At 43.4% G+C, this 14,010-nt stretch overlaps 1 protein-coding gene across 3 annotated transcripts in view; it reads left to right on the top strand.

The window, feature by feature from the left end:
• The window catches only part of adamts3 (ADAM metallopeptidase with thrombospondin type 1 motif, 3), a 144,460-nt gene that overhangs the window by 123,506 nt on the left and 6,944 nt on the right, over positions 1-14,010 (top strand). For all 3 annotated transcript variants that reach the window (XM_085367580.1, XM_085367579.1, XM_085367578.1), the window contains 2 exons: positions 4,039-4,195; positions 5,347-5,479. In XM_085367580.1, the coding sequence (XP_085223706.1) occupies positions 4,039-4,195; positions 5,347-5,479 (290 nt within the window). The remainder of the gene's footprint in view (positions 1-4,038; positions 4,196-5,346; positions 5,480-14,010) is intronic.

The raw sequence follows: 14,010 nt of genomic DNA, 5'->3' as shown, positions 1-14,010 counted from the left end.
AAAGACCTGACCTCCATCATTTGGTTTACTCTCAGCCAAATACAACATGACTGAAACTTGAACGACTCAACAATGTGAGGTTTGTAGTGTCATATTGGTTCGTCTGCTGCTCGGGCAAGCCATGATTATTATGTGATTGAGAGGACAAATTATAAGGATCTGTCACATGAAATGATTCATTTGGAGACATTTTTAGGACATCGGGACTCAACGGAGAGAAACCAGTGACTGCAGAAAATGCAGACGATCTCACGCCCACAAAAAGTGAAGCCAAACCATCTCTATCGCCCCCCGGTGTCTGACTGCAGTATAAGTCATAACCCTGCCCCCTCCCTGGATAAGACAGGGGTCAACCTGAAACAAAAAGTCTCCACAAATAAATTTTTCCCAAAGATTCTTTCTGCCATTATTAACAGTTCTCGTCACTCTGGGTTGGGTTTGAGGGGTCACCTTTGTCATAAGCTTGATTTTAATTGCTAAGTCGGATGCTTTAAAATTGTGGTGCAGTGTTATTATGATAGCTTTGGCAGCCGCAGCCACTGAGAAGGAGGTTCAGCATTTAGTTTCCAAAACCATGACCGACTGAGGCATCCACATACTTCTGCTTTTATCCAATCATTGGTCCAAACACCATGCTTTCTAGTGTGTGTGTGTGTGTGTGTGTGTGTGTGTGTGTGTGTGTGTGTGTGTATATTTATATATATATATATACACCCAGCACGCCCCTGCGGGCGGTTTATCCTTCAAGCTCGGGTCCTCTACCAGAGGCCTGGGAGCTTGAGGGTCCTGCAGTATCTTAGCTGTTCCCAGGACTGCGCTCTTCTGGACAGAGATCTCCGATGTTGTTCCCGGGATCTGCTGGAGCCACTCGCCTAGCTTGGGAGTCACCGCACCTAGTGCTCCGATTACCACGGGGACCACCGTTACCTTCACCCTCCACATCCTCTCGAGCTCTTCTCTGAGCCCTTGGTATTTCTCCAGCTTCTCGTGTTCCTTCTTCCTGATATTGCTGTCATTCGGAACCGCTACATCGATCACTACGGCCGTCTTCTTCTGTTTGTCTACCACCACTATGTCCGCTTAGCGTACAACCTCAGGATGCTGGACTTGGGGTGAAACCCTCCATGCATGGTAAGGAGCTTTCTTGTCTTTATGTCAGTGGCTTCTATCTCCTCCTTTGGCCAGCCTATTACCCCAGCAGGGTACCTGATCACGGGCAGGGCGTACGTGTTGATGGCCCGGATCTTGTTCTTACCATTCAGCTGACTCCTCAGGACTTGCCTGACCCTCTGCAGGTACTTGGTGGTTGCAGCTTTTCTAGCGGCCTCTTCATGGTTCCCATTCGCCTGTGGGATCCCCAGGTACTTGTAACTGTCCTCTATGTCTGCAATGTTGCCTTCTGGTAGTTCAATCCCCTCAGTTCTGACTACCTTCCCTCTCTTTGTTACCATCCGACTACACTTCTCCAGTCCGAACGACATTCCAATGTCATTGCTGTATAGCCTGGTAGTGTGGATCAGTGAATCGATGTCTCGTTCACTCTTGGCATACAGCTTGATGTCATCCATGTACAGGAGGTGGCTGACAACTGCTCCGTTCTGTAGTCGGTATCCGTAGCCAGTCTTGTTAATGATCTCACTGAGGGGGTTCAGGCCTATGCAGAACAGCAGTGGGGACAGAGCGTCTCCTTGGTAGATCCCGCACTTGATGGTGACTTGTGCTATGGGCTTGGAGTTGGCCTCTAGTGTTGTACGCCACATCCCCATTGAGTTCCTGATGAAGGCTCTTAGGGTCCCATTGATCTTGTACAATTCTAGGCATTCCAGTATCCAGCTGTGGGGCATTGAGTCATAGGCCTTCTTGTAATCAATCCAGGCAGTGCACAGGTTGGTCAGTCTGATCCAGCAGACCTTCGGTTAGCCATTCCGGGTGTCTCTCGTTAACTAGCAGCTGGTTCATTTGTGCTGCCAGACGCTCGTGGAGTGCAGTCAGCTTCTTCAGCCAGTAGGCGTGAACCATGTCAGGGCCTGGTGCTGTCCAACTCTTCATACTGGAGATCTGCCACTGTGATGGTTACTGGACCCTGTTCGGGGAGGTCGCTGTGGTCTGCCCTCAGATCCTCTAGCCACTGAGCATTGCCGTTATGGGTTGCATCCTTCTCCCATATGCTCTTCCAGTATTGCTCCGTCTCCAGCCTTGGTGGTGCTGTTCTCTTATTGTTCCCTTGCCACTGAGAGTACACCTTTGCTGGTTCTGTGGAGAACAGCTGGTTTATTCTCCTGCCTTCTATCTCTCTGGTGTACCTCCTCAAGCAGCTGGCCAAGGCTGTGAGTTGTTGCTTGGCAGTTTCCAAGGCCTCAGGCATGGACAGCTTGCTGTATTTCTTATCACCTTCCTCATCGCGCCTTTCTGCAGCTCCGATAGTTGGCTGACCTCCCTCCGTGCTACCTTGATCTTAGCCTCTAGCCTCCTTCTCCATGGAGGGTACTGCCCCTTGTGGCTGTTCAACTTGTAGCCAAGCATCTCACTGATCACTGCTGCCGTATTGTACATCAGCTTGTTAGTCTCTGTAATCGTGGCTGTAGGTATCGTCCGTAGTGCTGCATTAACATCATCTAGCAGACCTTCTGAGGGTACTTCACGTAATCTTTTAATCTTTTAATCTCCTCCTCCTCCTCCTCCTCCTGTCATGATTTTAATTTAATCGTAATCTTCTTTTCTTTTCACAGCAGACTTTATTTGGTTGTCATTTCCTTTCTACACTAAGGTCTAACACGAGGAACGCCTTCTCTTTGCAGTGGCAGTGCAAGAGTCTCCAGGTGTTGCTTGGGCTGAATTGCTAATTGACCACACTTGGTGAGGTGTAAATGGTAAATGGCCTGTATTTGTGTAGAGCTTTACTAGTCCCTAAGGACCCACTGGGGCGCACTGACAGAGGCGAGGCTGCCGGACACTGGCGCCACCGGGCCCTCTGACCACCTCCAGTAGGCAACGGGTGAAGTGTCTTGCCCAAGGACACAACGACCGAGACTGTCCGAGCCGGGGCTCGAACAGGCAACCTTGTAACCTTCTGATTACAAGGCGAACTCCCAACTCTTGAGCCACGACACTAGTAGCTGCTGGGACTTCGAGTCACCGCTTTCCAACCAGGACAGGCTTCTAGACTTGAATGACTGAAAGAAAGAAAACGTCCGTAGCTCATTTCCTCTTCAGCTGTTTTTCAAACTGCTTTAATGTTAGCGAGTCTTGTAAAAATGAAATAAACACCAAACATTTCATATTTCCATCTGGCTGCTCTGCTTTGCAGTGAGCCTGACCTGAAGGGCACCTGAGTACAAAACAGAAAAGTCTCCTTTTTAAAGAAAGACTCTAAAGTATGTTCAAAAAGTTTAACACTGCATTCTCCTTTGAAAAGACTTCATTCAGCGAGACCTAAAAGCCAAAAGGTAGATGCTGAAATGCTGAGATTTTCTCCATGTTCCTCCTTTCTGTAGCACAGTAATAGACACTCTGTGGTGAAGAGGTGACGACGTAATGTTTGAATTTGAAGTCAACTGCTGAATTTTATTTCACTTCAAGGCTACTCTTCATAACTTATATTATTACTCATCTTGTGTTTTTTGTATTACACGATGATGTAAAATGAATGGCACACACCATGAAAAGCTGTCGATTACACATTTACACAAAAGCCTTTCATAGGTTTTAAAGAGTTGTTAATTCCACAAATGAAATATTCTTTTTTTCCTGCAAGCCTGTCAGTTATCCTGTCAGTTATGCGTCTTTCACTTTCAAACTTTATATATCGTGTCTTTTAATATAATTGTAAATCTTAAACTGATCCAGATGAAAAGCTCTGAGACGGGGACACGAGCAAAACTGGTGCATCTCAACTTGCCCATGAATTCTCCTCTCTATTTCCTCCATTATCTGCCACCCAATCAGGAGCCGTGTTTGAGAGAGGGCAATCTTTCTGCGTGTTTTGATATTAGACACGGAGGATGATGGTATAATGGTTTAACTTCCTTTGATTTCTAGATTATACCAAAGGACAATGAGACACGGTCGACTCTGATGTATAAGTACATCATCCATGAAGATTCGGTGCCCATCAACAATAACAATGTCATCCAGGAGGAGACCTATGAGTGGGCTCTGAAGAGCTGGTCTCCGTGTTCCAAGCCATGTGCTGGAGGTAAACTCAGAAACTACCTTCACTTAAAAAAAAAATGAATGAAGACGAATAAATACTTTTCATCTAATTATTAAAATTGTATATTGAAGTTTCATATTCAGTCATTCAGTCTATAGGTGTTTGTGATGATCTGCTTTTATCCACATTCTCAAGCTGTGTCTTTGAAGTAAGAAATTATTGACTGAGTGAGCTAATTAAACCAAATATTTTGTCTTCAAACAAGATGATTGACATGCATTTGTTATATGCACTTCTAACCACAAAGTCTTTTCATTTGCATGGATACACAGAATATCGAAAAGGTGTTATTGGCAGTACTCACTGTTTCTTAGTGTAGGAAAGATAAGGTTGGTACTTGATATAAGATTGATTTTTGCTACCCTAACCTTTTTTTTCTTTTCCCCCGATGGTCATGAGTCCTAAAAAAACTTCATTTATCATTTTTCTACTGTGTTTTTTGGTATTATTCATATGTCAGATGTTATGTTTGGTTTTTAAACATCCCTGTGCGAAGAGCATCAGCATTTCAAATCTGCAGAATTGGCCAACAAAGATGTCACTGTGAGCTTAAATTTCACGACTTCATAGCTGCAAATATTTCAAACAAAGAAACAAACTGATACAACATTAATATTTGTCAAATTTTGCATCTTATTATATCTACTTGATATGTGACCTCTACTCTGACCTTTAGTGTGGGAACAGCATGAAATTTGTAATCCTGCAAAAGAAAATTACACATTTTTCCAGCTTACTAAATATCCCATAATGGTAAATGGAGTGTTTCTGATGCAACACTTTTAAACTCGAGTACTTAAAGCACTTTCGTGTCTCATTCACACATTCACACTTGAACTGTTAACTGCAGTTCTTTCCCTTTTTGATGTTGCACATGCTTGTGTTATATTTATATTAGCCTGAATACACCTCTAAGATTTTATGTCAGCAGGCTTAAGCTCGCTGGTATTTAACTTAAAAGTAGACAAAAGCTTTAAGACATATTTTAAACTTAAAGGAAATTAGATATAAAAATGTGACTTGAGTAATTGCAAAGGAACTTTGAAGTTTGAAAGTCAAACCCCAGTAAAAGGATGTGAACTGTCTTTCTAATTAAAACATGGGGTTTTTGGGGGTGGGGGTTTTCTGGACAGGGTTTCAGTACACCAAGTATGGATGTCGGAAAAAGGGAGACACCAAGATGGTTCATCGAGGCTACTGCGACGCTGGCAAGAGGCCCAAACCCATCCGAAGAATGTGTAACCTTCAGGACTGCACACAGCCTCAGTGAGTACAGGCCTCCCCTCATCCTCCAGCTAAAGAAAGGTTTCTGTTAAACTTCTACTCAAGCTGGACCTGACGAACATGTTGCCAGCATTAAGTCTCAGTCATTCCCAGTGGGACTGACTCCACCAGAGTTGCCCTTTGCCACTCTTTCTCTTCATCAGTGGCAACTTATGAACATAATTTCTAAGTGCAGCCGAGGAGCAGAGGGTATCACAGCCAGTGGTCTCGAGAGCTCGTCAGGGCTTTTTGTGGACGACGTGGCCCTCTTGGCTTCATCAAATGGCGACGTCCAGCTGACACTTGAGGAGTTTGCAGCTGAATTTGAAGTGTTTGGGTCGGGAATTAGCACTTGCAGGTCTGAGGCCATGGTTCTCAGATGGAAAAGAGTGGAGTGCAAAATCAGTGTAGGGGATGAATTTCGTCCTCAAGTGCCAGAGTTTAAGTATATCAGGGGCTTGTTGAAGAAATTGACAGTAGGATTGGTCCTGCCTCGGCAGTGTTGCAGACGTTTTACTGGTCTGTTGTCAGTCTACATTCTTGCCCTCCATGGCCAAGATCTGCAGGTAGCAACCCAAAGAATACCTTTGTGAGCTCAAAAGAGACGTACCCTCCTGCATATCGACAGGAGTCAGCTGACGTGGACGCCTCCTAGATGAGGCATTTTGGGCGTGTCCAACTTGGAGGAAGCTGCAGAGCCAGGACACACTTGAGAGGTGTCTTGTGTCTCCTTACGTTTTCACAGGAGCAGTAGGTAAATGCCTTTGTCAGCATCATTTAAATTTCAATTATCTGTTTCTTATCACTGGACTGTGCTAGAGTGTGAAAGGAGTGAAAATGAAAGCTTAACAGCCAAAAATCTGCTGTCTTTATCAAGATGTGAGCTCTGGTTCAGACACTTCGTCCTCTTTAGGCACAGAAAATGACTTTGTAGTCTTTACAGGTCAGATATGGGCGACACAGAGTGGAGCACCTTTGGAGCGGATTATCATTGAATTTAACATCCTCTCAGAATTGAACACGGTGACCTTATACAAGTACAGATCATTTAGCTGATATATATATATATAAAACACCCAGCACGCCCCTGCGGGCGGTTTATCCTTCAAGCTCGGGTCCTCTACCAGAGGCCTGGGAGCTTGAGGGTCCTGCGCAGTATCTTAGCTGTTCCCAGGACTGCGCTCTTCTGGACAGAGATCTCCGATGTTGTTCCTGGGATCTGCTGGAGCCACTCGCCTAGCTTGGGAGTCACCGCACCTAGTGCTCCGATTACCACGGGGACCACCGTTACCTTCACCCTCCACATCCTCTCGAGCTCTTCTCTGAGCCCTTGGTATTTCTCCAGCTTCTCGTGTTCCTTCTTCCTGATATTGCTGTCATTGGGAACCGCTACATCGATCACTACGGCCGTCTTCTTCTGTTTGTCTACCACCACTATGTCCGGTTGGTTAGCCACCACCATTTTGTCCGTCTGTATCTGGAAGTCCCACAGGATCTTAGCTCGGTCATTCTCCACCACCCTTGGGGGCATCTCCCATTTTGACCTCGGGACTTCTAGGTTATACTCGGCACAGATGTTCCTGTACACTATGCCGGCCACTTGGTTATGGCGTTCCATGTATGCCTTGCCTGCTAGCATCTTGCACCCTGCTGTTATGTGCTGGATTGTCTCTGGGGCATCTTTACACAGCCTGCACCTGGGGTCTTGCCTGGTGTGATAGACCCCAGCCTCTATGGATCTTGTACTCAGAGCTTGTTCTTGTGCTGCCATGATTAGTGCCTCTGTGCTGTCTTTCAGTCCAGCTTTGTCCAGCCACTGGTAGGATTTCTGGATATCAGCCACCTCCTCTATCTGCCGGTGGTACATACCGTGCAGGGGCCTGTCCTTCCATGATGGTTCCTCGTCTCCCTCCTCTTTCTTGGGTTTCTGCTGCCTGAGGTATTCACTGAGCACTCGGTCAGTTGGGGCCATCTTCCCAATGTATTCTTGGATGTTCGTTGTCTCATCCTGGACTGTGGTGCTGACACTCACCAGTCCCCGGCCCCCTTCCTTCCGCTTAGCATACAGCCTCAGGGTGCTGGACTTGGGGTGAAACCCTCCATGCATGGTCAGGAGCTTTTCTTGTCTTTATATATTTATATATATATATATATATATATATATATATATATATATATATATATATATATATATATATATATATATATGTGTGTATATATATATGTGTGTGTATATATATATGTGTGTGTATATATATATGTGTGTGTGTATATATATATATGTGTATATATATATATGTGTATATATATATATATGTATATATATATATATATGTATATATATATATGTATGTATATATATATATATGTATATGTATATATATATATATGTATATGTATATATATATATGTATATGTATATATATATATGTATATATATATATATATATGTATATATATATATATGTATGTATATATGTGGATATATGGATATATTTGCCATTCGATGATTAAACATATTTTTCTTCCATTTAATTTTTTCCATCAAATAATCAGAAAAATGTTATATAGTATCCTATAGTACACACAGATGCACATCATATATGGACTCTACCCAGTTTACAAATGTGCAGAGTGAAAGCATGACTCAGTGAGCTCTGCTCTGTTCATCTCTGCAATTTTGCATAATTTGACATCTGCAAAGCCTCAAAATTCCCAAAATGAGCACCATCAAGTAATCATTATTCAGCCTGCGTGTTTTATGATTCGGTTAAAATGACCTGTGACAGGTTAGAATTAGAAAGATCAGAATTAAAGCAGCAGCCCGAGAGGTCCCGACGACACAGCGTTCACAGAAAATCTGAAATTTATAACTTCGTATAGTAAGTCAGCTGCCTCGGGATATCAGAAAATTAGCTGTGACATTTACTTCACAACTAAGTCAGTTACATTTAGTTTCGGGTTGTTTTCCACTCCGTGTAAACCGACAAATATTACACTCAACACTTTTTCAATCATTTAATTTTATCTTTATTTAATTCCTGTGCTATCATAACCATCACCCCGCTGGTGGCATCATGATAAACGTGTGATGCGAGTTCTTCCTTGTGTAGCCAGTTTGCTCAGTAGGATTAGAAATGCTCCGTAGTAACAGTGAAAGGCCTTGGTTTGAGTCGGAAGTGGATCCCTTGTGTTCTTATTGTACTGTCACAAAAGAAAACATGAAACAATTCTCAAACACAGATTTGCTCAATGAGACGATCCAGTAAGTGCTCATGAAATATGTCCAGCCGTCAGCAACAGCCGAGTTATTCAGTGTTGAAGTATTTGCTGGGTTATGCCTGTAGTTACAGCTGTGGCAAGGGGAGCAACTACTAACAGGCAAAGCAGTGAGTGAAACAGTGACAGCTGTCTTTATGTTCTCAGGTCTGTGACTTTTGAAGTGTGGCAAACGTGGCAGATGGCCCCGCCCCTCCCTGAGCCTGGTTCTGTCGGAGGTTTCTTCCTGTTAAAAGGGAGTTTTTCCTTCCCACTGTCGCCAAAGTGCTGCTCATAGGGGGTCATATGATTGTTGGGTGTTTCTCCGTATGTGTTATTGTAGGGTCGACCTTACAATATAAAACACCTTGAGGCGACTTTCGTTATGATTTGGCGCTGTATGAATAACACTGAATTGAACTGAAAAGAGTGAGACTGTTACACTATTAATTGAACTGTGCTTATTTTACAAATCTTGATTGGACATCATGCTGTCATTAACTTGGTGTTCAGTGGTTCACACACGTTTCCTGCTTCAGCTGGGAGTGCTCTTCATGTTTCATTCAGTTCACAGGCCGCCTCAGATCTTCAGAGACCAACCAAAGTTGAAAAGGTCAGCGTGCAGTGACCTGTCGGCACGTTTACTCTTCAGTGTGACTTGTTAGTTGAGCAATGAGTTGTGAGAAAAATCACAGCAGTCTGTTGTAAAGACACATAATCATGTAAGGGAAAAACTGCCTCCGGAGTGATAACACAGCTCTGCTGCGTGTAGCTGTTACGCTGATAAAAGAAGCGCGACTGTGAATGGAAAAGGAAAAGACGTAAGCTTAACGTCTGCTGACCTCTGAAAATGCAAATGAAATCATCCATCCAAATTTCACACTTCCTTTCACAGCTCATCAGCCTGCTTAAGAACTCTGAGATGATGCAGCACACAGGAAGCTAATGCTACACGTAAGCTGTCCCGTTTAGCTTTAAACCAAAACTCCAGAGAAGAGATCATAAAGCTCCTGAGATCTAACGCTGGATGATTCACTCACTGCTGTTTTGGAAACGGATTGAGTGCGATTGACTTCCCTTTGGGGGGGAGGGATTTGGCTGCAGCTCAGAGCGGAGCTCCGTTTGAACTAATAGAGCAAATGTCTCCTGGGCACGACGTTTTCTCTTGTTATCATTTTCTTAGAAAGGAAACTTGCCTTGTGTATCTTAATGGAAGAACATACGTTTTTCAGATGTGTAGTGTTTTGATGTCACTGTTGTCTTTAAGAATTTGTTCCAGTGTAGCTGTGAAAATAATTATCTGTGATTTTTTTTTTGTTTTCATGGTCCTTAGTAGATGAATGAGTTTCTTGGCGTTTCCGGGGCCTTTCATAAAGCCAGAATTAATTTGACATTTATCTAATGGAGTATGGTACCATCTACATCATGTTGCTGATGTTCCCGATCTCCAAATAGAAACCTGCTTTTCATTTGGTGTCACTGTGACCTTGGATGTTACTGTATTTATGCCCCAGACTTTGCAATTATTAACTGGGGGATAAAAGTGGAGGAGACAGCAAATGGCCTTGGGTGGAGATCCAGGCCGCTGTAGTGAACCTCACGGCATCGATCGCCTGCGCAACCCGTGAGTTAAACTGGTGCCCTGAGATAATGGCTGTCCTTCAATGAGTGATAAAGTTCTCATTGTGAGGATGGAAGTGCGGTGGGAGCCTCAGTCGCAAATGTCTTAGCTATGAGACTGTGGTTCGCGCTCTCTTTGTACATGCACTTTGTGTAGCTTTCTTTTCATTTGCAGACGCGTTTCCTTTTCAGTCAGGTTTAGGCTCTAACAGCTGTTTGATAAGGGGCTAGAAAAAGAGTTACAAATGAACCTTAATGCTGTACATTATTATTATTATTATTATTACTAGACAATCACTGCGTTTAAATGTGACACAAAGGGCTCTTCAACAAGTTTTTAAAAAGTATGTGATGGATTTGGGTGTGAGAGGTCCTGGTTTCAAGCGCCCACATATGTTACAACCCACTTAACAGCAGAGTGTTATCTGGGATGGGTTGTAACAAAGTGGGGAAAAAACGACTTAATAGTTAACGTCAGTGGAACATCATTTAATTTACAATTACAAACAAATAAGACACGGGGGAACTCTAAGTGTCATTGTCTCAGTGGCCGAAATAACAAACAAAACACTCCTTTCTAGCTAAAAAAACTAAAACCACTCTAACTGTAAGAAAACAAAGTACAGAGGCGGAGCTCCCCGTCTAACCACAAAACAGGAGAAAAAGGCTGAAACAAAAATGGCAGAGAACCCTTCCTGCTTCCACTGTGGATCACTACAATTCCCGTTGTAAAGATACACCTACAAACAAAACAAAGTCACACCAAGCTTCACTAGTTGTGCACAGCTACAGTCCACTACCCGAATCACTGCAGGTGAAAACAGGGAGAAGGGCGCGGCATTTGGACATGGCAGTCTTTATGCAGTGGCTGACGAGCTGCAACACATCTCATCTGTGGTTAGACCTGAAACACAGGAGGAGAAAGAGCCCTCTCACATGGGCAGAGCCCCTAGAGGTCAGCAACTGTAACAACAGCTACTGTATTTAGTCTCACAGAGCTACTAGCATGGCTTTGTAAAAGCAACACACACCAGAGAACCATCTGTACTAGTTCGATGCACTCTGGTGTGTGTGCTGTTTGTCACGAGTACGTTTGTTTTGGTCATTTGATTGAATTTTTCAAGTCTGACTGATCATTCAGCATTCAGCATTCAGCATAGGGTCTATAATATAGCACACTCTCTATTATAGACAGACTCACGCAGCAGACGCTTGTGCAACTGGAGGCATCTGTGGCCATTTAGGGTTCAGTATCCTGCCAAGGACACATGACATTGTTGTGTTTACAAGGTTCTATAATAAAGGAAGCAAATTAGTACATGCTGTTACCCTGTCAGACCAGGGGCGCCGCTAATGAGGCTGGGTAAGAGAGAGGGGAGAAGAAGAAAGTAGAGAGAGGTAAAAGAGATGGAGCTCCGCTGTAAAGCCTGAAATAAAGTGTTGAACCCAGACGTCGCCTCCGCTGCTTGATTACAAACTCAACAGACATGTAGACCGAAGGAGCCAGGCATCAAACCGCCAGCCTCTGCTGGACTTCCTGACACAGCCACCTCACTCTCAGCATCGTCTGTTTGTCTGATCTCTGTGCACCCATCAGTTATTGTCTAATTACTTTGCATTTCAGTGTTTTTGTTGCTTTCAGAATCACATTTTAAATCCTTCTCCACATGCAAGCTCATGAATGAGTTATAACATAAAAGTCCAAATATTCTACCTCAGTAAGTGAATGATGAAGAAGATTGTAGCGTCTAAATGGGTCTTTGCAGTCTCTCAGGGCTTTCACTCTGTGCTTTATGTATATAAATGATGTGCATGGTCATGTTCAGGTACTTGGTCAGACCTTTGAAGAGGAAGGCAAATTGCCTAAATAGCTGGATTTTGTTTTCTTTTTCCCATCATTGTTCCACCTTGCTTCACAACGTGAGGCCAAGGTTTTTGTGAATCTTGAGGACGCTCTGATGAAAGAGATGAGAAAAGTCAAAGAGGATGTTTGCATCGCTGCACCTTAAAGGATAGAAATGCATCGACTCACGACTGATGTGGGATCATGAAGCTGGCGTATTTTCACATTTAGTTTAATCAGTCTTACAATGCACAAGAACTTCAATACATACAGTTTTTAATTAAACTCATTCTTCATGTTCAACGAACGTTCGTGAGATTGTTTGGTGAACTCAAGCTGCTCTGGCACATAGTCAGTGTGCAACCCTCGGTATATAAAAGGAGTTTGATTACTGTGTAATCCACCGAAATCTTGTCACAGTAACTTGCCAGGTTTAGCCTACTGGGATAAACTCTGACATGATGCAGCATAATTTGACCTTAGATGGACATAAATTATACTTTTACTACAAAATTATTGGGAAACCTGCCAAGATTGTCACGGCTGGCGGAGTGAGCCGTGTGGTGTGGAGGAAAGGGAGGACCCAAAATGCAGCAGTGACTGATGATACGAGTGATGTTTATTTACAAAGTGACAATGGCAGAAACAGGCAGTGAGGCATGACAAAACAACTGAAGAAACCTAAACTGGGAGAACTAAATGACAAACCTGAGACCATACAAAAGGGGTGCGGGGCAGAGAGACGCAGAGACAGGAACACCATAGAACGCAGACGAGCCGACAATGAACACAGACCGACACCCACTAAATATACACACACAAGGTAATCAGGTAATCACACACAGGAGGGAAGAACAGCTGAACCTAATACACATGAGGACCGGAGGACACAAGCTGAACACAATGACAACAGACACAGACCTTCAAAATAGAATAGGAAATCCAGAACATGAGCCTTCAAAGTAAAGCAGGAACACACAGACTGATTTACAACACAACACGGGGACATGAACAGAGCACCAAGGACAGACACAGGTAGGGCTGAATACACACACCAAACTACAGGTTCAATCCTAAACCAATACAAAATCAGAATAAACACAAAGCACAAAAATGAACTTCAAGGAAACACAAAACGCTGGGCCAAAATGACCCAGGACCATGACAAAGATCCTCTTTAATGGCACCGGAGAAAAGATATGTGCACAGAGCGTTGACTTCTTTTCAGTTTGGCTTCTTTTAGAAAAGTTACAGCACTCAAAATAAAAAGTAAAAAATGTTACTGCCTATTTAAACATTATTATGCAGCCTTTTCGTCCTACGTTGAACAATAATGTTTCTTGACGCATGCAAAAACAGAAAAGCCTGCTCATACAGGGCCTTCATAGAGTTTGGGAAATCTTTGAGAAATGAAGTGCATTCAGAGACCTGCTAGTGTATAGATTAGAGCTAATGGAAATCTAATGTAAGAGGATTCATGCTGAATTTTAAATGTCTTTATTGATTTATGTGGAGGCGTCAGCAGCTTTCTGTGCTGATGGCGTCTTTTGTCTGAGGTGTTTATCTGCGCTCAGGCTTTCTGTTAACAAACATTTCGCCTCTGCATACTAATTCTCGTCAGTGAACAGTGTATCCGAGCCTGCTCCTGGATTCCACGTGTTATTTATTTATTTATTGCTTCCTTCCGTGAAAACTCGACATAAATCGTTTCCCATTTTTCCTGCCCCTTTTCCTCCGTTCAGAAATCCCTTCCTGTTGTGACAGGCCGCATCTAAAAGTATATTTTTACTCAATAATTTATTCACTGCCGATT

The sequence above is a fragment of the Diplotaxodon limnothrissa genome, linkage group LG12 (assembly GCF_057381915.1).
Source record: "Diplotaxodon limnothrissa isolate DT_005_m linkage group LG12, D_limnothrissa_male_GT1.1, whole genome shotgun sequence".
NCBI lineage: Eukaryota > Metazoa > Chordata > Actinopteri > Cichliformes > Cichlidae > Diplotaxodon > Diplotaxodon limnothrissa.
This window is presented reverse-complemented; position numbering and strand designations above follow the sequence as displayed.